The sequence below is a fragment of the Capricornis sumatraensis genome, chromosome 2 (assembly GCF_032405125.1).
Source record: "Capricornis sumatraensis isolate serow.1 chromosome 2, serow.2, whole genome shotgun sequence".
In the NCBI taxonomy this organism is placed as follows: domain Eukaryota; kingdom Metazoa; phylum Chordata; class Mammalia; order Artiodactyla; family Bovidae; genus Capricornis; species Capricornis sumatraensis.
Window position 1 is genome coordinate 30,246,079 of NC_091070.1, and position 25,384 is coordinate 30,271,462.

Here is a 25,384-nt window from a genome sequence, read left to right on the forward strand (position 1 = left end):
GTGAAGAGTGGTCCAAACTCCGCCTCAGGCGTTTTTTTTTTTTTTTTTTTAACGCGACTTGGTAGTCCAGTAAATACCTCCACTTTTAGATTCTTGGTGGTAAATTCGCCAGTGTCAAATTGCACGGTTCCTGTAGGTTTTACCTAGCTGTCGGTGAAGGAATTTCACAATTTTGCTACACGTAATACTCAGGCCAAGAAAGGACATTCAGAGATACTGTTTATTGTAAAGAGCATGCCCTTTTGAGAAATCTGGGTGTCTGTGGACTCCAGATTATTCAGTGATTTATGGCACTACCATGTATAAACAATTGTGAAGTTTTAGTAATGCAACGACATTCAATTTACTATGTATAATTGTATATATTTATTTTAATATATATAACGACATTAATTTTTAAAATACCTGCCCAGTACCGGGATGAAGGGGTCTTTCTTTCCATCCACATTTTTATGTAATAATACTGTGTCAAAAGGTTTTTAGAAAATCCTTCCTTATTATTTTTTTTTAGCAAGTGTCCAAGATGAATGACAGCCTGTTTGTCAGTCTGGACAGACTTTTGCTAGAATTTGGTAGGTATAAAGTGAAAATAAAGAAGTAGGTAACTATTTGTATTATCATTTGACATTTTAACAATGAAATGAAGTTACAAAAGAGTTATTTTATTTTAGTTTTCCAGTATGAACAAGATATAAGTACTAAAGAAGATATAGTTCAGCGAATTAATAGTAAGTAGTTTTGCATGACAAAGATGTTTTAATTTTTTATAGAATATAAGATGTTATGCAGTTGCTTTGTTTAGGATAATTTATAGTTGGCATTAGAGCTCCCCCTTCTATCTAGTGACTAATAATAAGCTGTTTAACCTAGCGAGTTTTTCAGTAGTACATGTCAGTATTCTGTATTCAGCATTTAATTATTTTGTGTTTAGGAATTTTAAGTAGAAATCACTCATATTACATAAAATTGAAAATATTTTTCCTCAACACAGGTTATTTCAAACATTTGAGTAAAAAATTTTAAGTATTTTTAGAAATCATCAAAAGTCAGTGGCCAGAATTAATGGATGCCACATTTTCAGGAATGCTAATTATCAAAATTAATATTATGAGTAGAATGACAAAGCAAATTATATAAATGTAGTGTTTTAAGATCCTACATAAAAACTATCCAAAGAAGCTACAATTATTATTTCTAATAGTTCTGAAAAGTTTAATAAATTTGTTTATCTTTTCTGCAACAAAAGAGAATAGGGTATTAAGAATTTGTTTTAATTTTTTAAAGAAATTACATTTGATTTTTATCTTGTGTTTACTCACTAGTGACAAAGAAATAAGTGAATTGAAGATATATTAAATAATGACTGGAATTGATTAATAGAAATTTCACATTTGTCAAAAACAAAACTCTTACATTAGTATCATGTGAATAAATGTTTACATGAACTCATAACATCATAAGGTACCATTGATCTTAGACATTTCTTAATCTAGCCCTCTTACGTTAGAGATGGAACAGGGGACATTTCTCTTCAATCTCAAATACGACTTCTTAGCTTCTGGGTCTAGGACCAAGCCTGACTGTCCTGTGCTCTTTAGGGCCTTTCCCATCTCAAGCTTCATTTCCTGTCCATTCTTTGGTTCTCCTTTTTTTAGGTCAGTTGCCATACGTTTTTTCCTACTGTATTTATTTTGAATTTATGATTTTTCCTTAAGAAAATAAATATTTCTGTTTTCTAGAATGCTTTGAAGATATTAAAGAATACAAAGCTACTGTTGGTAAGATACATGAAACTATAAATACGACAGATGAGGAAATTGCTCATTACTGTAAACATAGTAAAGAGATCAAAGACAACTGTAGTAAGTGAGTATTTTAAAGAAACTTTCAATAATTGTTATTAGATTCTCTTATTCAGGGATATTGAGTTTATAGTTGAAGACACTGTTGCTTGAAAGTAGTATTTTATATTAGGAAAATGATGAATCAGGTCTTCAATTTCCTTGTTACAAGACACTGTAAAAGGGATAACAGAAGGTTCAAAAGAAAGAAGTAAGTGTTCTAAGTGAGGTGAAAGTCACTCAGTCATGTCTGACTGTTTGTGACTTCATGGACTATACAGTCCGTGAAATTCTCCAGACCAGAATACTGGAGTGGGTAGCCATTCCTTTCTCCAGGGGATCTTCCCAGCCCAGAGATTGAACTCAGGTCTCCTGCATTGCAGGCAGATTCTTTACCAGCTGAGCCACAAAGGAAGCCCAAGAATACTCTAGTGGGTAGCCTATCCCTTTTCCAGGGGATCTTTCTCACCCAGGAATTAAACCGGGGTCTGCTGCAATGCAGGTGAATTCTTTACCAACTGAGCTATCAGGGAAGCCCTAAGATCTCTCTAGTTCAAATCCAGTTAGTATAAATATAATATTTTGAGTAGACTCAGAAAATTCCTATTAGATAAATAGATCTAAAATAATGTTCACCTTTGAATTTTCAAGATCTTTTTGTCTAAGGGAACTAGCCTAAAATTAGTAGCTTTTCAAAATAAAACTATTTAGTATCTTAATTCTTTCAGTATAGTCTCACATCCTATTCTAATAGTTATATCTATTAATATTATTTAAGGCAAACATTTTGAAGCAAAGACTTTTTTTTTTTACAAAGACTTGTTAATGGAACCTAACTGTATGATCAAGTACTTACAAAAAGAAAGTGTGTTAGCTTTCTGTATTTAATTTTATGTGGGCCACTGTCTTTGTATTAAGTACTATACTTAAGAATCATACCTGTTTTAAAATGTTTTGTTATTTAAAAATTTCATAAGCTTTTGGTTTCCCTTATTACTTTTTTTATAGTTGTTTTAAATAAAAGTGACACATGCCTAGTATAAAAATTCAAAGCGTATACAAATATATGGAGTAAAAAGTCTCTCCCTGTCTGCAGTCCCCACCCCCACCCTGTCCTGTTTCTTATAGGTAATCACTCTTAACAGTGAGTACCCTTTCAGACCTTTTAAAATATACATTCAACACCATTACTACGTATGCTTATTCATGTCTACCTGTATTTTTGACTTTCCTTGTCTCAAAAATGCAATCATACCATATTGATTTTTCAACTTGTTTTTAAAATTTAACAATAGGTAATGTAAATGGTACTATACATGTGATGATTGTGTATAGATTTCATTCTTTTTTTAACAGCTCCATAGTATTTTATAGTACTGATGCATCCTAAGTTACTTAATCATTCTCCTATTAATATACATTTTGGTTATTTACAGTTATTTCCTATTATAAGCAATATATATAGGTCTCCTTCCATATTTCTAGAACTGCTGCTATAGAATGAACTCCTGGAAATGGCATTGCTAGATCAGAGAGTATGCATGTTTAAATATTTGATAAGTAATTCTAAACTTCTCTCCAAAAAAATTATATAACTTATACTTTCACCAACAATATTTGAGAGTTTCTATTCCTCACAACCTTGCTAACACTGAAATTATCAATGTTTAAATTTTTTTTGGCAGTAGCATTAATGAAACACTATGTACAGTTCAACTTTTTCTTTGAGGTATACTGCAGTAGGTTTTACCAGTGGTTTCCCTCAATTAGCTGCAATGGGTTCTGGAAAATTACTGGTAGTTTCTCCTTAGAACCTACTGCGTTCAAAATGTACTTTATACAAGATTATTCTCTGCTGGGTGCTGAGGACAGTTAGGATCTGTTGATTTTAATGCGCAAATACCTCTAGTTCATGATTTCAGCTTGTGGCTAAGCGATTTAAATATGATATATGAATTCATGAAAGTATGAGAAAAAAATATAGGTGACTATAATCTTTGAGAGAAGAAGATCTATGTCATCAAAGGTAGAAATCACATTGGAAACAATGGTAAGTATACATAGAAATTAAAAAGAAAAACACATCAAATTGATACAAAAAGCAAAAAGATAAAGTAGAAAAACATCAAAGAAGGGTCAATTTAAAAAATATAAAGTGCTTGTAGAAATTAGTAATAAAGAGCCAAAGCCCCATTAGAAAAAAATGGGCAAAGATGGTAAATAAGTAAATACCAAAATGAAGAAATGTGTGTCTAATGAACATGTGAACAAATGCTCATACTAATAATCAAAGACATCCAAATTAAAGCAATAATATTATACATTATTGTACATTATGTTGTCTTTAAGTTTTACAGAAATTTAAAGAAGGTTCATACCCAGTATTGGCCAACAAATAAGAAAATCACCTTCTTCACACAATGTAGGAATATGTTGTTGTTGTGGTTCAATCACTCAGTCGTGTCTGACTCTTTGCAACCCCATGGACTGCAGCACTCCAGGCTTCCCAGTCCTTCACCGTCTCCTGGAGCTTGCTCAAACTTATGTCCATTGAATTAGTGATGCCATCAACCATCTTGTCCTTTGTTATCCCCTTCTCCTCCTGCCTTCAGTCTTTCCCAGCATCCCAAGAGTCAGCTCTTCACATCAGGTGGCCAAAGTATTGGAGCTTCAGCCTCAGTTCTTCCAGTGAATATTCTGGATTGATTTGTTTTAGGATTGACTGGTTGATCTCCTTTCTGTCCAAGGGACTTTGAAGAGTCTTCTCCAACACCACAGTTGAGGCATCAATTCTTCAACACTCAGCCTTCTTAGTGGTCCAACTCTCACATCCATACATGACTACTGCAAAAACCATAGCCTTGACTAGACAGACCTTTGTTGGCAAAGTAATGTCTCTGCTTTTTAATATGCTGTCTAGGTTGGTCATAGTTTTTCTTCCAAGAAGCAAGTGTCTTTTAATTTCAGGGCTGCAGTCACCATCTGCAGTGATTTTGGAGCCCAAGAAAATAAAAGTCTGTCATTGTTTTCATTGTTTCCCTATCTATTTGCCATGAAGTAATAGGATCAGATGCCATGATCTTCATTTTTTGGATGTTGAGTTTTAAGCCAGCTTTTTCACTCTCCTCTTTCACTTTCAACAAGATGCTCTTTAGTTCTTCGCTTTCTGTCATAAGGGTGGTGTCATCTACGTATCTGAGGTTATTGATACTTCTCCTTGCAATCTCAATTCCAACTTGTGTTTCTTCCAGCTTGGCATTCCCAGTGAGGTAATCTGCATATAAGTTAAATAAACATGGTGATAATATACAGCCTTGATGTACTGCATTCCCAATTTTAAACCAGTCCATTGTTCCATGTCCAGTTCTAACTGTTTCTTCTTGACTTGCATACAGGTTTTGCAGGAGGTAGGTAAGGTAATCTGGTATTCTCATCTCTTTAAGAATTTTCCACAGTTTGTTGTGATCTACACAACAAAGAATTTTAGTATAGTCAGTGAAGCAGAAGTAGATGCTTTTCTGGAACTCTTGCTTTTTAGATAATCCAACAGATGTTGGCAGTTTGATCTCTGGTTCCTTTGCCTTTTCTAAATCCAGTTTGGACATCAGGAAATTCCCAGTTCATGTACTATTGAAGCCTCGCTTGGAGAATTTTGAGCATTACTTTGCTAGTGTGTGAGATGAGTGCAATTATGCAGTAGTTTGAACATTTTTGTCATTGCCTTTCTTTGGGATTGGAATGAAAACTGACCTTTTCCAGTCCTGTGGCCACTGCTGAGTTTTCCAAATTTGCTGGCATATTGAGTGCAACATTTACAGCATCATCTTTAAGGATCATCTTTGAGGAATTCAACTGGAATTTCCAATACCTCCACTAGCTTTGTTTGTAGTGATGCTTCCTAAGTCCCACTTGACTTCACATTCCAGGATGTCTAGTTCTAGGTGAGTGATCACACCATCATGGTTATCTGGGTCATTAAGGTATTTTTTGAATAGTTCTTCTGTGTATTTTTGCCAGGTCTTAATATCTTCTGCTTCTGTTAGGTCCATACCATCGTTGTCCTTTATTGTGCCCATCTTTGCATGAAGTATTCCCTTGGTATCTCTAATTTTCTTGAAGAGATCTCTTAGTCTTTCCCATTCTATTGTTTTCTTCTTTCTTTGCATTGATCACTTAGGAAAGCTTTCTTATCTCTCCTTGCTTGGATATATCTTTTCCTTTCTCCTTTGCCTTTCACTTTTCTTCTTTTCTCAGCTATTTGTAGGGCCTCCTCAGACAACCATTTTGCCTTTTTGCATTTCTTTTTCTTGACATGGTCTTGATCATCACCTCCTGTACAATGTTATGAACCTCCATCCATAGTTCTTCAGGCATTCTGTCTATCAAATGTAATCCCTTGAATCTATTTTTAACTTCCACTGTATAATTGTAAGGGATTTGATTTAGGCCATACCTGAATTGTGCCTAGTGGTTTTTCCCACTATCTTCTATTTAAGTCTGAATTTGGCAATAAGGAGTTCATGATCTGAGCCATAGTCAACTCCCGGTCTTGTTTTTGCTAACTGTATAGAGCTTCTCCATCTTTACCTGCAGAGAATATAACCAATCTGATTTCAGTATTGATCATCTGGTGATGTCCATGTGTAGTCATCTCTTATGTTGTTAGAAGAGTGTGTTTGCTATGACCAGTGCATTCCTTTGGCAAAACTCTGTTAGCTTTTGCTCTGCTTCATTTTGTACTCCAAGGCCAAACTTGCCTGTTACTTCTTGACTTCCTACTTTTGTATTCTACTCCCCTATGATGAAAAGGACATCTCTTTTTGGTGTTAGTTCTAGAAGTTCTTGTAGGCCATCACTGAACTGTTCAACTTCAGCTTCTTCAGCGTTACTGGTTGGGGCATAGACTTGGATTACTGTGATATTGAATGGTTTGCCTTGGAAATGAACAGAGATCATTCTGTCATTTTTGATACTGCACCCAAGAACTGCATTTCGGACTCTCTTGTTAACTGTGAGAGCTACTCCATTTCTCCTAAGGGAGTCTTGCCCACAGTAGTAGATATAATGGTCATCTGAATTAAATTTACCCATTCCAGTTCATTTTAGTTCACTGATTCCTAGAATGTTGATGTTCATTCTTGCCATCTCTTGCTTGACCACTTCCAATTTAACTTGATTCATGGTCCTAACATTCCAGGTTCCTATGCAGTATTATTCTTTATAGCTTCAGACTTTATTTTCACCATCAGACACATCCATAACTGGGCATTGTTTCCACTTTGGCTGAATCTCTTTATTCCTTTTGGAGCTATTTCTTCACTCTTCTCCAGTAGCATATTGGGTACCTATTGACCTGGGAAGTTCATCTTTCAGTGTCATATCTTTTTGCCTTTTCATACTGTTCATAGGGTTCTCAAGGTAAGAATCCTGAAGTGGTTTGCCATTTCCTTCTCCAGTGGACTGAACTCTCCACCATGACTAGTCTGTCTTGGGTGGCCCTACATGGCATGGCTCATAGTTTCATTGAATTAGACAAGGATGTGACCCATGTGATCGGTTTGATTAGTTTTCTGTGATTGTGGTTTTCATTCTGTCTCCCCTCTGGCGGTAGACTTCCCTGGCAGCTCAGACGGTAAAGCGTCTGTCTACAATGCAGGAGACCTGGGTTCAGTCCCTGGGTGGGGAAGATCCCCTGGAGAAGGAAACGGCAACCCACTCCAGTACTCTTGCCGGAAGATCCCATGGGTGGAGGAGCCTGGTAGGCTGCAGTCCACGGGGTCGTGAAGAGTCAGATATGACTGAGCAACCTCACTTCACTTCACTCTGGTGGATAAGGATAAAAGGCTTGTAGAAGCTCCCTGAGTTACTGGCTCTGGGGCAAACAGGTCTTGCTCTGATGGGCAAGGCCATGCTCAGTAGATTTTTAATCCAATTTTCTGCTGATGGATGGGGCTATGTTCCCTCCCTGTAGTTTGGCCAAACTATGGTAGGGTAATGTAGGAATATACACTGGTTTATACCTTTTGGATGACATATCTGCATACTTTAAAGACTTTAAAAATAAGCATGACTTTTGATTGAATGGTATCATTTCTGATAAACTTTTGTAAGGAAATAGATATTTTCTAAAAGATATAATGTACAACAACGTATTTATATCAACCTTTTATGATAGAACATTGGAAGCAGCTCAGTGTTCAATATTAGGTGATAGTTTAAATGAATTTTGGTTCATCCATATGAATGAACAGTAAACAGTCTATTAATTTATGCTATATGTCAATATTTATTGACATGAAACGTGTTAACAGTATATTACAAATTGAACAAAACATTGAAACAGCATTCATAGAATAAACTCAATATAGTAATTGTGTATTTATATATGTATAATTAGAACAAGTCTAGACATATGTATGGAGAAGGCAATGGCACCCCACTCCAGTACTCTTGCCTGGAAAATCCCATGGATGGAGGAGCCTGGTGGGCTTCAGTCCATGGGGTTGCTAAGAGTCGGACATGACTGAGCAACTTCACTTTCACTTTTCACTTGCATGCATTGGAAAAGGAAATGGCAACCCACTCCAGTGTTCTTGCCTGGAGAATCCCAGGGAAGTGGAAGCCTAGTGGGCTACCGTCTATGGGGTTGCAACAGTCAGACATGACTGATGTGTCTTAGCAGACATATGTACATCAAAATGCTTATAAAGAGTATCTTTTCAATGAAAATATAGTTCTTACAGAATTTTAAAAATATTCAGAATGTATGTATATATAACCTTTGATCTTATAATTCCATTTTGGGAAATATTGTTGAAGGAAATGATTGAAAACTCAGGCAAACATTTAAGTGCAAGTTCTTAAGAGAAACTTAGAGTAACTAAAATGGCTAACAATATTGGAATGAGTAATATGTTCTATTTATTATAACTTTTACAGTGAATTTTTAGTAACAAAGAAAATGTATATAGTTTAAAACTAAGTGATAAAGGTGAATACTTTGGCCACCTGATGTGAAGAGCTGACTCATTGGAAAAGACCCTGATGCTGGGAGGGATTGGGGGCAGGAGGAGAAGGGGACTACAGAGGATGAGCTGGTTGGATGGCATCATCGACTCAATGGACATGGGTTTGGGTGGACTCTGGGAGGTGGTGATGGACAGGGAGGCCTGGTGTGCTGCGGTTCATCGGGTCGCAAAGAGTCAGACATGACTGAGCGACTGAACTGAGCTGAAAGGTGAATATGTTGTATATGTGAATATGATCTCAAATATGTTAAACTATATGTGTCTGCTTGTGAATGCTAAATCTCTTCACTCATGTCTGACTCTAGGTGACCCTATGGACTATAGTTCATCAGGCTTCTCTGTCCATGGGGATTCTCTAGACAAGAATACTAGAGGGGGTTACTATGCCCTCCTCCATGGTATCTTTCCAACCCAGGGATCAAACCCACATCTCTTATGTCTCCTGCATAGGCAGGTTGGTTCTTTACCACTAGCACCACCTGGGAAACTCTGTTTATAGTAAAATATGGAAGTAAATTATTGAAATATTCAGTTCAGTTCAGTCACTCAGTCATGTCCAACTCTATGAGATCCCATGAACTGCAGCTGAGCACCAAAGAATTGATGCTTTTGAACTGTGGTGTTGGAGAAGACTCTTCAGAGTCCCATGGACTGCAAGGAGATCCAACCAGTTCATTCTAAAGGAGATCAGTCCTGGGTGTTCTTTGGAAGGAATGATGCTAAAGCTGAAACTCCAGTACTTTGGCCATCTCATGCGAAGAGCTGACTCATTGGAAAAGACTCTGATGCTGGGAAGGATTGGGGGCAGGAGGAGAAGGGGATGACCGAGGACGAGATGGCTGGATGGCATCACTGACTCAATGGACATGAGTTTGAGTGAACTCTGGGAGTAAGAGGAGAGTGAAAAAGTTGGCTTAAAACTCAACATTCAGAAAACTAAGATCATGGCATCTGGTCCCATCACTTCATTGGAAATAGATGGGGAAACAGTGGAAACAGGGTCAGACTTTATTTTGGGGGGCTCCAAAATCACTGCAGATGGTGATTGCAGCCATGAAATTGAAATATTAGTGGTTATTATTCAGTGTTGAGACTATGGATGATAATTATTTTCTTATGTATACATTTGTGCTTCAAAGGTGGGTATGAGTACTTTTTGAATCTGAAAAATAAAAAAATATTAGAAAAGATCTAGAGGAAATATTTGAACAATACTTAGAATGTAAGCTGCAGTGGCATATGCTTAATTTTAGATTTTTCGCATTGGCGACATCTTTCCAGTCATGTAATAAAAACAAATGTGTAAGCAGAATATTCATTTTATACTTACTGTCTGATTTTATAATTCATTTTGGTCTAGTTTCTTTCAAATTCAGGAGGGTATAAATTTCTAAATTTGAAAGGAGAAAAAATCCCTTTATCCCTTATGCTAGCCCTGCTTATTTAACTTATGTTCAGAGTACATCATGCATGCAAAATTCTGGGTTAGATGAATCACATGCTGGAATCAAGATTTCCAGGAGAAATATAAACAACCTCAGATATGCAGATGATACCACTCTAATGGCAGAAAGTGAAGAGTCAGGCTCCTCTGTCCATGGGGATTTAGCAGGAACTCCCAGGGACGGGAAAGCTTGGTGGGCTGCCGTCTATGAGGTCGCACAGAGTTGAATACGACTGAAGCGACTTAGCAGCAGCAGCAGCAGCAGCAAAGAATCTCTTTTAAAATCATGGCATCTGGTCCCATCACTTCATGGGAAATAGATGGGGAAACAGTGGAAACAGTGTCAGACTTTATTTTTTTGAGCTCCAAAATCACTGCAGATGGTGATTACAGCCATGAAATTAAAGGACGCTTACTCCCTGGAAGGAAAGTTATGACCAACCTAGATAACATTGAAAAGCAGAGACATTACTTTGCCAACAAATGTCCATCTAGTCAAGGCTATGGTTTTTCCAGTGGTCATGTATGGATGTGAGAGTTGGACTGTGAAGAAAGCTGAGCGCCGAAGAATTGATGCTTTTGAACTGTGGTGTTGGAGAAGACTCTTGAGAGTCAATTGGACTGCAAAGAGATCCAACCAGTCCATTCTAAAGGAGTTCAGCCCTGGGTGTTCATTGGGAGGGTTGATGCTAAAGCTGAAACTCCAATACTTTGGCCACCTCATACGAAGAGTTGACTCATTTGAAAAGACCCTGATGCTGGGAGGGATTGGGGGCAGAAGGAGAAGGGGACGACAGAGGATGAGATGGCTGGATGGCATCACCGACTCGACGGACATGAGTTTGAGTGAACTCCGAGAGTTGGTGATGGACAGGGAGGTTTGGCGTGCTGCGATTCATGGGGTCACAAAGAGTTGGACATGACTGAGCAACTGAACTGAACTGAACTAATAGAATCTCCTGAAGAGGGTGAAAGAGGAGAGTGAAAAAGCTGGCTTAAAACTCAACATTCAAAAAGCTAAGATCAGGGCACCTGGTCCCGTCTCTTCATGGCAAATACAAGGGGAAAAAGTGGAAGCGTTGACAAATTTTCTTTTCCTGGGCTCCAAAGTCACTGCAGACAGTGACAGGTGCTGCCATGAAATTAAAAGACACTTGCTCGTTGAAAGGAAAGCTATGACAAACAGAAACAGTATAGTAAAAATCAGAGACATCACTTTGTCTACAAAGATCTGTAGAGTCCGTTTTTCAGTAGTCATGTACGGATGTGAGAGTTGGTCCGTGAAGAAGACTGAGCACCAAAGAATTGATGGTTTCAAATTGTGCTGGAGAAGACTCTTGAAAGTTGCATGGATTGCAAGGAGATCAAATCCATCAATCCCAAAGTAAATCAACCCTGAATATTCATCGGAGGGACTGATGCTGAAGCTGAAGATCCAATACTTTGACCACCTGGTTCGAAGAGCCAACTCATTGGAAAAGACTTTGATGCTGGGAAAGATTGAAGGCAAAAGGAGAAGGGAGTGGCATAGGATGAGATGGTTAATTAGCATCACTGAGTCAGTGGGCATGAATTTGAGCAAACTCTGGGAGATAGTAAAATAAGGGGAGCCTGGAATGCTGCAGTTCATGGGGTCGCAAAGAGTTGGTTATGATTTAGTGACTGAACAGCAACAACTCTATAAATATTTATTCCAATAGAATTTCTTAACTAAGATCTTATGAGTGAGATGAGTGAGTGAAGTCGCTCAGTCGTGTCCGACTCTTTGCAACCCCGTGGACTGTAGCCCACCAGGCTCCTCTGTCCATGGGGTTCTCCCGGCAAGAATACTGGAGTGGGTTGCCATTTCCTTCTCCAGAGGATCTTCCCATCCCAGGGATCGAACCCAGGTCTCCCGCATTGCAGGCAGACACTTTAACCTCTGAGCCACCAGGGAAGCCCTTATAAGTATGATGAGATCTTATATATCTTACATATCTTATAAGTATGGAAGATCTTATAAGTATGATGAGAAAGATAGCCTGATGCCAACACTCAACTCAACACAGAGTGTTGCAGAGTATATTCCAGAGATGTCATAGCAATATACAATCCAGGCATGTCAAATTTGTTCCTTTCCTAGTCATGGTTCCCAAACAAACTTTTATGTGAAAAATTAGTGGATGTTGATATTTGAACATGTATACAATTATGGTCATAGTGGTGATGATGGGAAATGGGAATGTTTTTCTTAATGTAAGCTTACTTTCTCCAAGAAAGGAAAGATTGTTTAAGTGGTTAAATTCATTTCTATTATTTCTTCAATTTATTATTCTGAGATGCTAATTACAGTATTTTTTATCCATAGCTGGAAGCCAACATGTGATGTATTTCATAAACATGAAGACTACATGCAGGAGCAATTTATTATTTATCAAGAAACTATTGAAAAAGACAAGTATAGTATAAATATTAATTTAAGCTTATCAATTCTATAAGTTAGTTTTAATAAGACATTATTTATAAAAATATTAATTGAAAAATGTACACAAAATTTTTAAAAAGTAAATCCAGTGTTTTGGACTCTTTGGTTGTCATTGTTGGCCTACCTATTTGTTATAAAGCTCTTTCCAACCTTAGATATATTTAAATATATCCTTAACATAGTAACTATCAGTAGCAATATAAAGCAGAGTGCTTCAGTTAATGTTTTTTATGACTGAGTTGCTATGGTCAAACACCTTAGGGAGCAGACGGTTATAAAATTAGCTTATGAGAAAATTGGAATATTGGCTTTAAAAGGGTATTTTTATATAAAATTTGTGTTTTTCAGTTTTTTAGCAGGATATTATATTCTGATGGAAAAATATTAATATTTGTGTGGGTTTATTATGTGTTAAATCACTTGGTTTGGGGGATTAAATGTAGTTAGTGAATATAATGAAACAAAGTGAGGAACTTGGAACACAATATATAATAATTTCACTTAATTTAAAAAAATTGAAATGTTTTTATTTTTAACATAATTGGATAAGAACAGTATCAAGTTTATTTTTAATTTTTATTTTTTTCTTACTATTTTCCCCCCAGCTTTATTGAGGTATAATTGATGTATGACCTAGTGGTTTTCCTTATTTTCTTCAATTTAAGTCTGAATTTTTCAGTAAGGAGCTCATGATCTGAGCCACATTCAACTCCAGGTCTTGTTTTTGCTGACTGTATAGAGCTTCTCCATCTTTGGCTGCAAAGAATATAATCAATTTTGGCATTGATCATTTGGTGAGATCCATGTGTAGAATTGTCTGTTGTGTTGTTGAAAGAGAGTGTTTGCTATGACTAGTATGTTCTCTTGACAAAACTCTGTTAGCCTTTGCCCTACTTCATTTTGTATTCCAGGGTCAAACTTGCCTGTTACTACAGGTACCTCTTGACTTCTTACTTTTGCATTCCAATCCTCTATGATGAAAAGAACATCTGTTTTTGGTGTTAGTTCTAGAAGGTGTTGTATGTCTATACAGAACTGGTCAACTTCAGCTTCTTCAGCCTTAGTGGTTGGGGGATAGACTTGGATTACTGTGATGTTGAATGGTTTGCCATGGAAATGAATGGAGATCATTCTGTTGTTTTTGAGACTGCACCCAAGTACTGCATTTCTTTACCCAAGTACTGGCCCAAGTATTGCCCCAACCACTAATCCTGAAGAAGTTGAAGTTGACTGGTTCTGTGAAGACATACAGCACCTTCCAGTTTTGCTAAGAGAATGTACTTGTCATAGCAAACACCCTCTCCCAACAACACAAGAAGAGATTCTACACATGGACATCACCAGATAGTCAATACTGAAATCAGATTGATTATATTCTTTGAAGCCAAAGATGGAGAAGCTCTATACAGTCAGCAAAAACAAGACTGGGAGCTGACTGTGGCTCAGATCATGAACTCCTTATTGCCAAATTCAGACTTAAATAGAAGAAAGTAGGGAAAATCACTAGACCATTTAGGTATGACCTAAATCAAATCCCTTACAATTATACAGTAGAAGTGAGAAATAGATTCAAGGGGGTAGATGTGACAGAGTGCCTGAATAGCTATGGATGGAGGTCCATAACATTGTACGGGAGACAGGGATCAATACCATTTCCAAGAAAAAGAAACGCAAAAAGCAAAATGGCTGTCTGACGAGGCCTTACAAATAGCTGTGAAAAGAAGAGAAGTGAAAAGCAAAAGAGAAAAGGAAAGATATACCCATTTGAATGCAGAGTTCCAAATAATAGCAAGGAAAGATAAGAAAGCCTTTCTCAGTGATCAGTGCAAAGATACAGAGGAAAAAACAGAATGGGAAAGACTAGAGATCTCTTCAAGAAAATTAGAGATACCAAGGGAACATTTCATGCAAAGATGGGCACAATAAAGGGCAGAAATGGTGTAGACCTAACAGAAGCAGAAGATGTTAAGAAGACTTGGCAAGAATACACAGAAGAACTATTCAAAAAGATCTTCATGATCCAGATATTTGTGATGGTATGATCACTCACCTAGAGCCAGACATCCTGGAATGCGAAGTCAAATGGGCCTTAGGAAGCATCACTACAAACAAAGCTAGTGGAGGTGATGGAATTCCAGTGGAGCTATTTCAAATCCTGAAAGATGATGCTGTGAAAGTGCTGCACTCAATATGCCAGCAAATTTGGAAAACTCAGCAGTGGCCACAGGACTGGAAAAGGTCAGTTTTCATTCCAATCCCAAAGAAAGGCAATGCCAAAGAATGCTCAAACTACCACACAATTGCACTCATCTCACACGCTAGTAAGGTAATGCTCAAAATTCTCCAAGCCAGGCTTCAACAGTACATGAACTGTGAACTTCCAGATACTCAAGCTGGATTTAGAAAAGGCAGAGGAACCAGAGATCAAATTCCAACATCCGTTGGATTATTGAAAAAGCAAGAGAGTTCCAGAAAAACATCTACTTCTGCTTTATTGACTATGCCAGAGCCTTTGACTGTGTGGATCACCACAAACTGTGGGAAATTCTTCAAGAGATGGGAATACTAGACCACCTGACCTGCCTCTTGAGACATCTGTATGCAGGTCAGGAAGCAACAGTTAGAGCTGGACATGGAACAACAGACTAGTTCCAAATAGGGAAAGGAGAACATCAAGGCTGTATATTGTCACCCTGCTTATTTAACTTATATGCAGAGTACATCACGAGAAACGCTGGGCTGGATGAAGCACAAGCTGGAATCAAGATTATTGGGAGAAATATCAATAACCTCAGATATGCAGAAGACACCATATGACAGAAAGTGAAGAAGAACTAAAGAGCCTCATGATGAAAGTGAAAGAGGAGAGGGAAAAAGTTGGCTTAAAACTCAACATTCAGAAAACTAAGATCATGCCATCTGGTCCCATCACTTCATGGCAAACAGATGGGGAAACAGTGACAGACTTTATTTTTTGGGGCTCCAAAATCACTGCAGATGGTGACTACAGCCATGAAATTAAAGGATGCTTGCTCCTTGGAAGAAAATTTATGACCAATCTAGCCAGCATGTTAAAAAGCAGAGACATTCCTTTGCCAACAAAGGTCCATCTAGTCAAAGCTCTGTTTTTTCCAGTAGTCATGTATGGATGTGAGAGTTGGACTGTGAAGAAAGCTGAGCGCAGAAGAATTGATGCTTTTGAACTGTGGTGTTGGAGAAGACTCTTGAGAGTCCCTTGGACTGCAAGGAGATTCAACCAGTCCATCCTAAAGGAGATCATTTCAGCTGAATTAAATTCACCCATTCCAGTCCATTTTAGTTTTCTGACTCCTAAAATGTTGATGTTCACTCCTGCCATCTCCTGTTTGACCACAGCCTATTTACCTTAATTTGTGGAGCTAACATTCCAGGTTCCTGTGCCATATTGTTCTTTACAGTGTCGAGATTTACTTTTATCACGTCACATCCACAACTGAGTGCTAATTCTGCTTTGGTCCAACCACTTCATTATTTCTGGAGCTATTAGTAATTGTTCATTGCTCTTCCCCAGGTGCATATTGGACATTTCCCAACCTGGGGGACTCAGCTTCCAATGTCATATCTTTTTGTCTCTTCATACTGTTCATGGGGTTCTCTCAGGAGGAATACTAGAGTGGTTTGCCATTTCCTGTGGACCATATTTTGTCAGAACTCTTCACTATGATGCGTCTATCTTGGGTGGCCCTAAACAGCATGGCTGATAGCTCCATTGAGTTATGCCAGCCCTTTGCCACAACAGGCTATGATCTATGAAGGGATAAGGAATGTAAGTGTGACCACAAATCCACCTGCATGAGAACCTGCCCAAGCCTCACCCCCATGCCAAAGTGGGAGTGCAGATAATTGGCTCAGATTTCAGTCCTCCTTCAGGAGCAGTGGTTACATGGTAATCTTCCTTGTACCTTTAATTGAGATCGTCTGCAAGCTTTAAGTAGGTATTCTATAAGAATCATTCTACCTGTAAATGTAGTTTTGTTGTGTTTGTGGGAAGAGATGAGCTCCCTGTCCCTCTACTCTGCCATCTTTTTCTTCTCTCAAGAATATGGTTTTGCAGTGAACTGGATTGAACATGTTCAATGTTGTAGGTGAGGAATGGCAAACTTTTTTTGCTAAAGGTCCCGATAGTAAATGTTCTAGGCTTTTTAAATGTTAAAGTGTTTGTCATAGCCACTCCAGTCTGGTATTTTGGTATAAGAGCAACTTTAGGGAATATGTAAGTATTGTGTTCTAATAAAACTTTCTTTATGGACATTTGCAGCTTGATTTTCATTAATTTTGATCTGTCATGAAGTATTATTATTATTATTTTGATTTTAAAAAATAATTTAAAAAAGTAAAAATGGTTCTTAGCTCGTAGACTGTACAAAAACAGGTAGCAGGTTAGATTTGGCCCATAGATCATAGTAACTGACTCGTCTTGTAGATCATGCAAAGTTCAGGTAAGAAGGGAGTGTTAATATCTTTTTTTGCAAGAATTGACCATCTCACTCAAGACTGGTTCTTGAAGAGATGACTATTCACCTCTACCTGAGCGGTACTGGAGGAATTCCTCCAAACAGTGCTGAAATTTTCTTATAAAACAGTTGTGGAGTATGCAAGAATGATTGTGAACCCAAAGTTCTGTCACATAGAATGTGATAATTTTAGCGTAGAAAACTTAAGGAGATTTAAAGGCATAGTTATAAAGGTAGCTGAACTGGGAAGAATAGAGATTTAGAGGATAGAGATTCAAGAAGTAATCAAAAGAACCAGGTTCTGCATTGTCATGTAGGATGAGAAGTGAAAAGAGATCACTAAGTTGGACAAATTAGATCATTGGTAACCTTGGGAAGGGTGGATTCATTAGAATGGTGGAAGTAGAATTTTAATTGAAGAGGATTAAGGAGTGAGGAACTCAGGTAGTGAAGAAAAAGTGTAGAGAATTGAAAAGTTTTATAGAGTTAAGAAAAGTTTAAAGGGCAGACAGTATTGAGTGAAGCAAAAATAAGTAGATTTTTAACTTGTCTTTAATGCTTAATTTAGTAGTTTTTAACAAGTGATTTTAGAAAGTTTTTAGATACACTTTTGTTACATTGATATCATTTCTTTTAATTTTAACAGAAAAATGTACCATGGTTATATATGTCAGTATGAAGATGTTTTAAAGCAATATCGACTAAAATACTCAGAAACACCCCTCTCACATGAATATTATGAGAAGAAAAGAGAATATGAAGAAATTAAAAACAGAGTGTTGACAAGTACTGAACAACTGAAAATGAATGAAACTATTTTTATGGAATTTTTAGGTAATTTTTTATACATACTGTTTGATACATACATATTTTTGATACATACTGTTTTAATAACATTACCCTTTAGTGAAAAGGATATAATAAATCAATATGGTTTTGTTTTTCAGTGCCTGCTCCCTTTCCATCACTTACCAGTTGGACACTACATATGTATCCACAGTAGTATTTCTACTTAGAATTTTTATTTGATAAGTATTGTTTCTGTATTCTAGCTGTTACTGTGTTTTCCTGTGACTGTTACATTGATTTGGCTTTTTTGTTTAATTAAAAAATTAAGAGATTACTTTAAAAGTCATCTGGAATTAGTTTTCATATATGTGCATGTCATCAGAAGCAAAAAATCTTCATGCAAATAAAGTGGTATATGTACTTGTCTTTAAGTGGCATAACTTAGCAACCAAACCAATAAAAAAGTTATTTTGCTTTGTCTTACCAAAGAGTTTCAATTAAGTCAGTTGATTATTTCTATTAGGATGGAAGGTGGTAAGGACGTGAGTCACAATTCATTGGGTATCTACTTTGTGCCAGGAAGTACTCAAGAAGATACAGAGCTTTCTCATAAGGAGCTCACAGTTTGGTAGAGGAAACAAACATATAAACAAGTAATTCTAATGCAGTGGCATTGTTTTAGATGCTTAAGTAATTTTTAATTGGTCTAAGTCTCATCTCTTTGTCAAGGAGATCTTCTCCCATGATGAACTTGGAACTTTAATCCTCTTCCAACCTCCACAATCCTTCATATGCTTTCCTATCAGATTATAACTCCACTGTTTGTACTAAGTCTTCTTTATCCCTGTATTCTACCTTGCTTCATGCTGCTTCATCCTAAATCATCCTTTTAACTCCTTTGCTGTTTGCTCTCTTCATGTTTGGGTTTAGCTTATTCTGTACTTTGTTGTTCATTTGCTGCTGATCTAATACATTGCCACTGCATTAGAATTACTTGTTTGCATGTCCATTTCTTCTATTAAACTGTGAGTGTTTTAACTTTCAGTGGGAAGAGGCAGAGGTTGGTGGTAGATGCAGAAGGCACAGCAGGGGTTTAGGGACTTGGATTGTAGAAACGGATGAGACATTGTTTGACAGACATGAAGAGGTGATGAAGGTGGGGAGAGTTGAAGATTAGGAGTTAACCGTCTATATCTAAAAAATTTAAATTGATACTATGATTATAGCATAGTGTTACAAAGTTCATTTGAAATTTTATACTCTAGCATATAAATCCTAAATTTTAGTGAAATAGGAAAGGTCTGGCAAAGATTTTCTCTGGAGTTCTTACTCATTAGCACTGTTCTATATATTTAAAAAATTTTCCTAATGGATTGCAGAGTAACTTAGGAAATTGTAGAAACCAGTAATCATGCAGAAGTTTTGTTAGCAGCTGAGAGATTCTCTACTTCAAATTGAGTGTAAATCTAGTTCAAGCAGAAAGTTCAAAGAGAAGATATAGCTCTCTTTTGAGTTCTCCTGGTGCACAGATGGACCATAAAGAGCAAGAAAAAGAAGATTGAGTGGATTTATAATGTTGATCTTAGAACAAATAAATTATAGAAACTAAAGCAGTTTAGTTTGGACTTGATTATGTTTATCATGCCAAATGACATGATAAACTTGGGTTAAAAATAAAAGTAAAAAACTGCCCTGTGAAAAAATTTAACTGAAAGAAAAAATCCTAACATGCATTTGATGAGATATTATTTTTAAGCTAAGTATATAATGTAGACAAACAGTAAATTGACAGTTTGCCAGATGTTTGTATTAGTCTTTCTGCTGTTTTCAGATACTGTTATTCATATTGCATATATGATATATATAATTAATTTTATATAATACTAATTATTTTTATATAGTACTTATATTATAAATGTGAAAGTTATTTATATGACATAGTTCCTTAACATAAAAGGGTTAATTTGAGATATAAAACACAAGATATTCTTAAACATGCTAACCAGTTTTCCAAAAGATCATGTGACTTGAAGAAAGAAGTAGATGACATGGAAATAGAAATTAATTATTTAAACAAGGTATTAATTTTGTTATATGTTTCTAATATGTATGTTAATGTATAAGTGTAATGGTATGTTAGATGATGGTCTAAGAAGAGCTGTTTCTAAAGCAACTCAATAATTTATTTGCCTCAGATTACCTTTGGAGCCAAAATGTTTTTAGGTATTGAGTATATTCAACTCTGAGTTTTGGAAATAGTCTAACTTTCTTTGAGTGCTAAGGAAAGAAGATAAAGAAAGAACAAGTTGGAGCTTAATAATAGATATTTAAAGGCATTGACAGAGCTTACAGCAGTGCTGTCAAAAAGCAAAACAAGTTATTAAATGATTTAAAAACCTTAATCTAGAAAATTTATGACTGCAGTCTTTATAAAGCTAGGCCAGAACTAGTTTTTAGCCTTTAAGATTGATGATACATGATATTTTCTTGAATATATTTTTAGTGTCATCTATTGAAATGTGGCTTTAATTGATGAGTATGAGAGCCACCAAAGTCACTTCCAAATTTTGAGAAAAAGTTGAATGGCTAATTTTTTAAATTTTATTAAAATTGTGTTAAAGATGGTATATTTATCATCTGTAAGCATGAGGTTCCACATAACAGTAATACCATTTTAGTAAGAAGAAAATGAGTGTCACTTTCTTTAAAATATATAGTAACTATTGGACATCTCTATGTAGAGAATCAACATCTACATTGCTTCTGACTGTCCTTTTTAAAAAGAATGAAAGTTGATTGAAATCTAGGTTTCCTAATGGAGTTGTAAGGAAGAATAAAAGGAATATAATTTATTGTTAATTTTGACTGTTTTATTAAATTTCACTAAAAGATTGTTAGTACTACCAAAAATATAAATCTTGTGATTATGTAGAAAAAAAATCATATTCATCAGGTGAGATAACCAAATGTTTCTTAATGCTTTGCAGGTATTTATTTTGTTTTGCTTTGTCATTTTTCTTTTTAGCAGATTGCAAGACATTATGAAATGAAGAATCTTACAGAAACTCTAGAAGAAAAAAGTAAAAAAGTAGAAAAGAGAAAGGAATTGAAAGAAAGGTATGGTGGGGGTTTAGCCACTAAGTGATGTTGGGCTCTTTGAGACACCATGGACTGGAGCCCGCCAGGCTCTTTTGTCTATGGGATTCTCTAGGCAAGAATACCAGAGAGAGTAGCCATTCCTTTCTCCAGGGCATCTTCCCAAGCAGGGTTTCCTGCATTGCAGGCAGATTCTTTACCATTTTAGCCACCAGGGAAGCCTCAAGAGAAAGGTATAGGTAAACTTTAAAATAGCTCTTTGTTTATGTGAACAGATATTCTATATTTAAAATTTATTACATATTCTATACAACTTGAGGAGTTTTAGCTATATAATATCTAAATATCTCTTCTAACTTTAAAATATGCTAATTTTTACTTAGCTAATATTTAATATTATTCACTCTTCTCTTTAGAATTTTTGAAAAAGATCCACAACCTGTACTTACGTTGAACAAAACCGCTCAAAACAGTCAATTATTTCTTCCATATGAATCTCAGAAATTAGTAAAACCAATAAAGATGCATTCTTCAGAACCAAGAGTTATAGGTACAGTATCTGTTTATTATTCAAAAACTTAGTTTTGTTTGAGAACATATAAAAGAAGGAATAGAAAGGAGCAATTTTAGTTATCACTTGGTGTAAGCAAGAGCTAATAATACTGGAGACTTATAGACTCATAAAGTGTCACTTTGGTTCTTTCTGAGAGCAAGCAATATGTGCCTTCTATACATAACATTTTTCTTTTTGAGAGAGAAATCACTCATGATTTTTTTTAAAAAAGAGTTTTAGTCTGGTTTCCAGCTATCATAAGAGGATGAATAATTATATATTTTTCATTTGAGAGGTTGTATTCTCAATATGTATGATTAAAGTCACTCAGTTGTGTCTGACTCTTTGTGACCCCATGGTGGTGAGACTTGTGGTAATGATATTGTGACTTAGTCACTGAGACATTTAAATCATGTTTTATTCGATGGATAGATTAACTACATTGTGCTAGGTTAACTACACTAGCTGTTTTATTCCCCAGTCATTTACATCACCACTCTTTGTTCTTTGGTTCCCTATTATAAAGATGTAGTTTTGTCAGCTACTTTCTAAAATTTAATTTTAAAAATTTACTTATTTATTTTTAATCAGCTGTTTTTCATTTTACATACATGGTTATTATAGTAGCTACTATATATTGAAGAATTAAGATTATGTAATAATTTCATAATTCTTTACTTTAAATACTTTGTAACTTGATTTTTTAAATTACAAGGTTAGGTTAAATGTTGGACATGACATTTGATTCTATTTCTGGCATTGATTTGAAGTTGTACAATTTAATAATCTAGATAAAAAAGAAGAAAGTTCTGTGAGTCAGTCAAAGCTTGCCAATATTGACTTCAAGCAAAAAGAAAATGATGCACATGTAGGTATTTCTTTTTTAATAGTACAAATGAAATGCTTGCATTAAATGATATAATGAATGTACTGCATTTAGGGTGTGTGTGTGTGTATGTGTGTGTGTGTTATAAATATATTAAACTAGCCATTAGTACAATCTCAGGATATGAAAAACTTAAGAGTTTTGTATGGTAGCCTGAGCATATACTGTAGCCTTCTCCTTTACTTCTAAAAATAAAAGATATTTGAAAATATCAGTCCCTGTACCCAATAGACCAAAATGTAAGAGACATTTCTGAAGGAATTAGATTGAAGAGGGAAATTGTGGCACCATCTACATAATGTCATCATTTCTTGATTTCCATTGGTGTTTTCTTTTCCTGCTATCCTTATGCTAACCTTTTACCTCAAGGTTATTTCATGATCAGAATAACCTTGTAACTTGCTATCATATCTTCCTTCTAGGGAGGAAAGAAGAAGGGGAAAAAAACTCTTGTTGAGTCAGCCTCATTTTTAGGGATCTTTCATGGAAGCTCCTTAAACAATTTGTTAATGTTTCATTGACAAGAACTTTAAAACATGGTTACCTCTATCTGCAGAGAGGTTGACAAACATGATGGGGTTTTTGTTTGTTTACTTTTTAAATCAGAACATAAAGGAAATGTCAATTTTGAAGAAGATAGAAAAACTAGCAGTTTCTGCCAACAAGAATGAATCAAGTAGATGAAAAATAAGTAAGGATGTAGAGGACCTAACACAAATAGTAAGCTTTGTGCCCAACATACACATAATTCAGTTAAATTTTGTTTGCAGTATTCACCAAAATTGACTATTTATTAGAACAAAAAGGATATCTCTTCCATTCTAAAAAGCTCCTATCTTCACTAACCACAACATCAAAAAAGTTAAACAAGTTAAACAAAAAGATAACCTTCTCCTCAAAAAACTATTTGGTTGAGTAAAAAGAAATTCAGTTCAGTTCAGTCACTCAGTCATGTCCGACTCTTTGTGACCCCATGAACCACAGCATGCCAAGCCTCCCTGTTCATCACCAACTCCCGGAGTCCACCCAAACCCATGTCTATTGAGTCAGTGATGCCATTTAACCATCTCATCCTCTGTCATCCCCTTCTCCTCCTGCCCTCAATCTTTCCCAGCATCAGGGTCTTTTCCAATAAGTCAGCTCTTTGCATCAGGTGGCCAAAGTATTGGAGTTTCAGCTTCAACATCAGTCCTTCCAATGAACACCCAGGACTGATCTCCTTTAGGATGGACTGGTTGGATCTCCTTGCAGTCCAAGGGACTCTCAAGAGTCTTCTCCAACACCACAGTTCAAAAGCATCAATTCTGTGCTCAGCTTTCTTTATAGTCCAACTCTCACATCCATACATGACTACTGGAAAAACCAGAGCCTTGACTAGACAGAGCTTTGTTGACAAAGTAATGTCTCTGCTTTTTAATATGCTATCTAGGTTGGTCATAACTTTCCTTCCAAGGAGTAAGCATCTTTTAATTTCATGGCTGCAATCACCATCTGCAGTGATTTTGGAGCCCCAAAATATAAAGTCAGCCACTGTTTCCACTGTTTCCCCATCTATTTCCCATGAAGTGATGGGACCGGATGCCATGATCTTAGTTTTCTGAATGTTGAGCTTTAAGCCAACTTTTTCACTCTCTTCTTTCACTTTCATCAAGAGACTCTTTAGTTCTTCACTTTCTGCCGTAATTCACATGCTTTCAAATTACTTTTGGGCTATAGAAGAAATCAAAATAGAATTTAAAAACTATTTAAAAGCATACTATAACCTGTGAAATGTAGCCAAACTGGTCTTCAGAGAGAAGTTTATGTTTGAAAACAAACATATTAGAAAATAAGGAAGATTAAAATCAGCTAAACATTAAGTATTAATCTGAAATGTTGAACTTAAAATATGAAAAGCTTAACTTAAAATACAAAAATAAAATAATAAATGCAAAAAGGTAGGAATTAACAGAGAAAAGCAGCAATTTATGAAATTTAAAAATTGAGTTAATTAATATAGCCAAGCACTAGTAAGTTTCAGCAAGTGTACAGAAAAAAAGAGAAGTCCCCCATCGAAAAAGAAAAGTATAAAGGGGGAAACAGTGTGTATCACTACACTTATGAAAGAAATATTTTCAAAGTCCTAAGATGATAGTATGTAAAATTATATACCAACAAACTTGAAAATTTAGGTGAGATGGAAAATTTTTTGGACAATATAAATTGCTAGACTGAAAAAGAAAAACATGAATAGATCAATAACTTAGAAGAAACAGAAATGTAAATGAAACTGAAATATAAATAAATGCCTATTTCCCTCTTTTCTCTCTTATTTCCCTCCCTTTTCCCTCTACCACACATGCCCTTCAGAACACTTCAGACTCAGTTTTTCAGGTGAATTCTGTCAAACCTTAGATCACAGTTTCTCAATAGTGACACTGTTGACATTTTGGATCAGATAATTAATTCTTTATTGTGGGGTTGTCCACAGAAAAAATTAATTACTCTAGTGATCCACTAGAGTCAAGTAGCACCTCATCTGCAATTTATGACAATCAAAAGTATCTCCAGATATTGTCAAATGTCTTCTGAGAGGCAAACAAAGATCATGGCATCTGGTCCCATCAATTCATGGCAAATAGATGGGGAAACAGTGGAAACAGTGACAGACTTTTTATTGGGCTCCAAAATCACTGCAGGTGGTGACTGCACCCACAAAATTAAAAGACACTTGGTTCTTAGAATAAAAGCTATAACAAACATAGACAGTGTATTAAAAAGCAGAGACATTACTTTGCCTACAGAGGTCTG

At 35.9% G+C, this 25,384-nt stretch overlaps 1 protein-coding gene across 1 annotated transcript in view; it reads left to right on the top strand.

Moving 5' to 3' along the window:
- Nucleotides 1-523: 523 nt before the first annotated feature.
- The window catches only part of C2H14orf39 (chromosome 2 C14orf39 homolog), a 48,038-nt gene continuing 23,177 nt past the window's right edge, over nucleotides 524-25,384 (top strand). Inside the window, exons 1-10 of the mRNA XM_068966729.1 lie at nucleotides 524-572; nucleotides 672-728; nucleotides 1,740-1,866; nucleotides 12,661-12,750; nucleotides 17,917-18,104; nucleotides 18,218-18,260; nucleotides 20,017-20,137; nucleotides 21,085-21,176; nucleotides 21,572-21,705; nucleotides 22,500-22,576. Coding sequence (XP_068822830.1) covers nucleotides 524-572; nucleotides 672-728; nucleotides 1,740-1,866; nucleotides 12,661-12,750; nucleotides 17,917-18,104; nucleotides 18,218-18,260; nucleotides 20,017-20,137; nucleotides 21,085-21,176; nucleotides 21,572-21,705; nucleotides 22,500-22,576 — 978 coding nt within the window. The remainder of the gene's footprint in view (nucleotides 573-671; nucleotides 729-1,739; nucleotides 1,867-12,660; nucleotides 12,751-17,916; nucleotides 18,105-18,217; nucleotides 18,261-20,016; nucleotides 20,138-21,084; nucleotides 21,177-21,571; nucleotides 21,706-22,499; nucleotides 22,577-25,384) is intronic.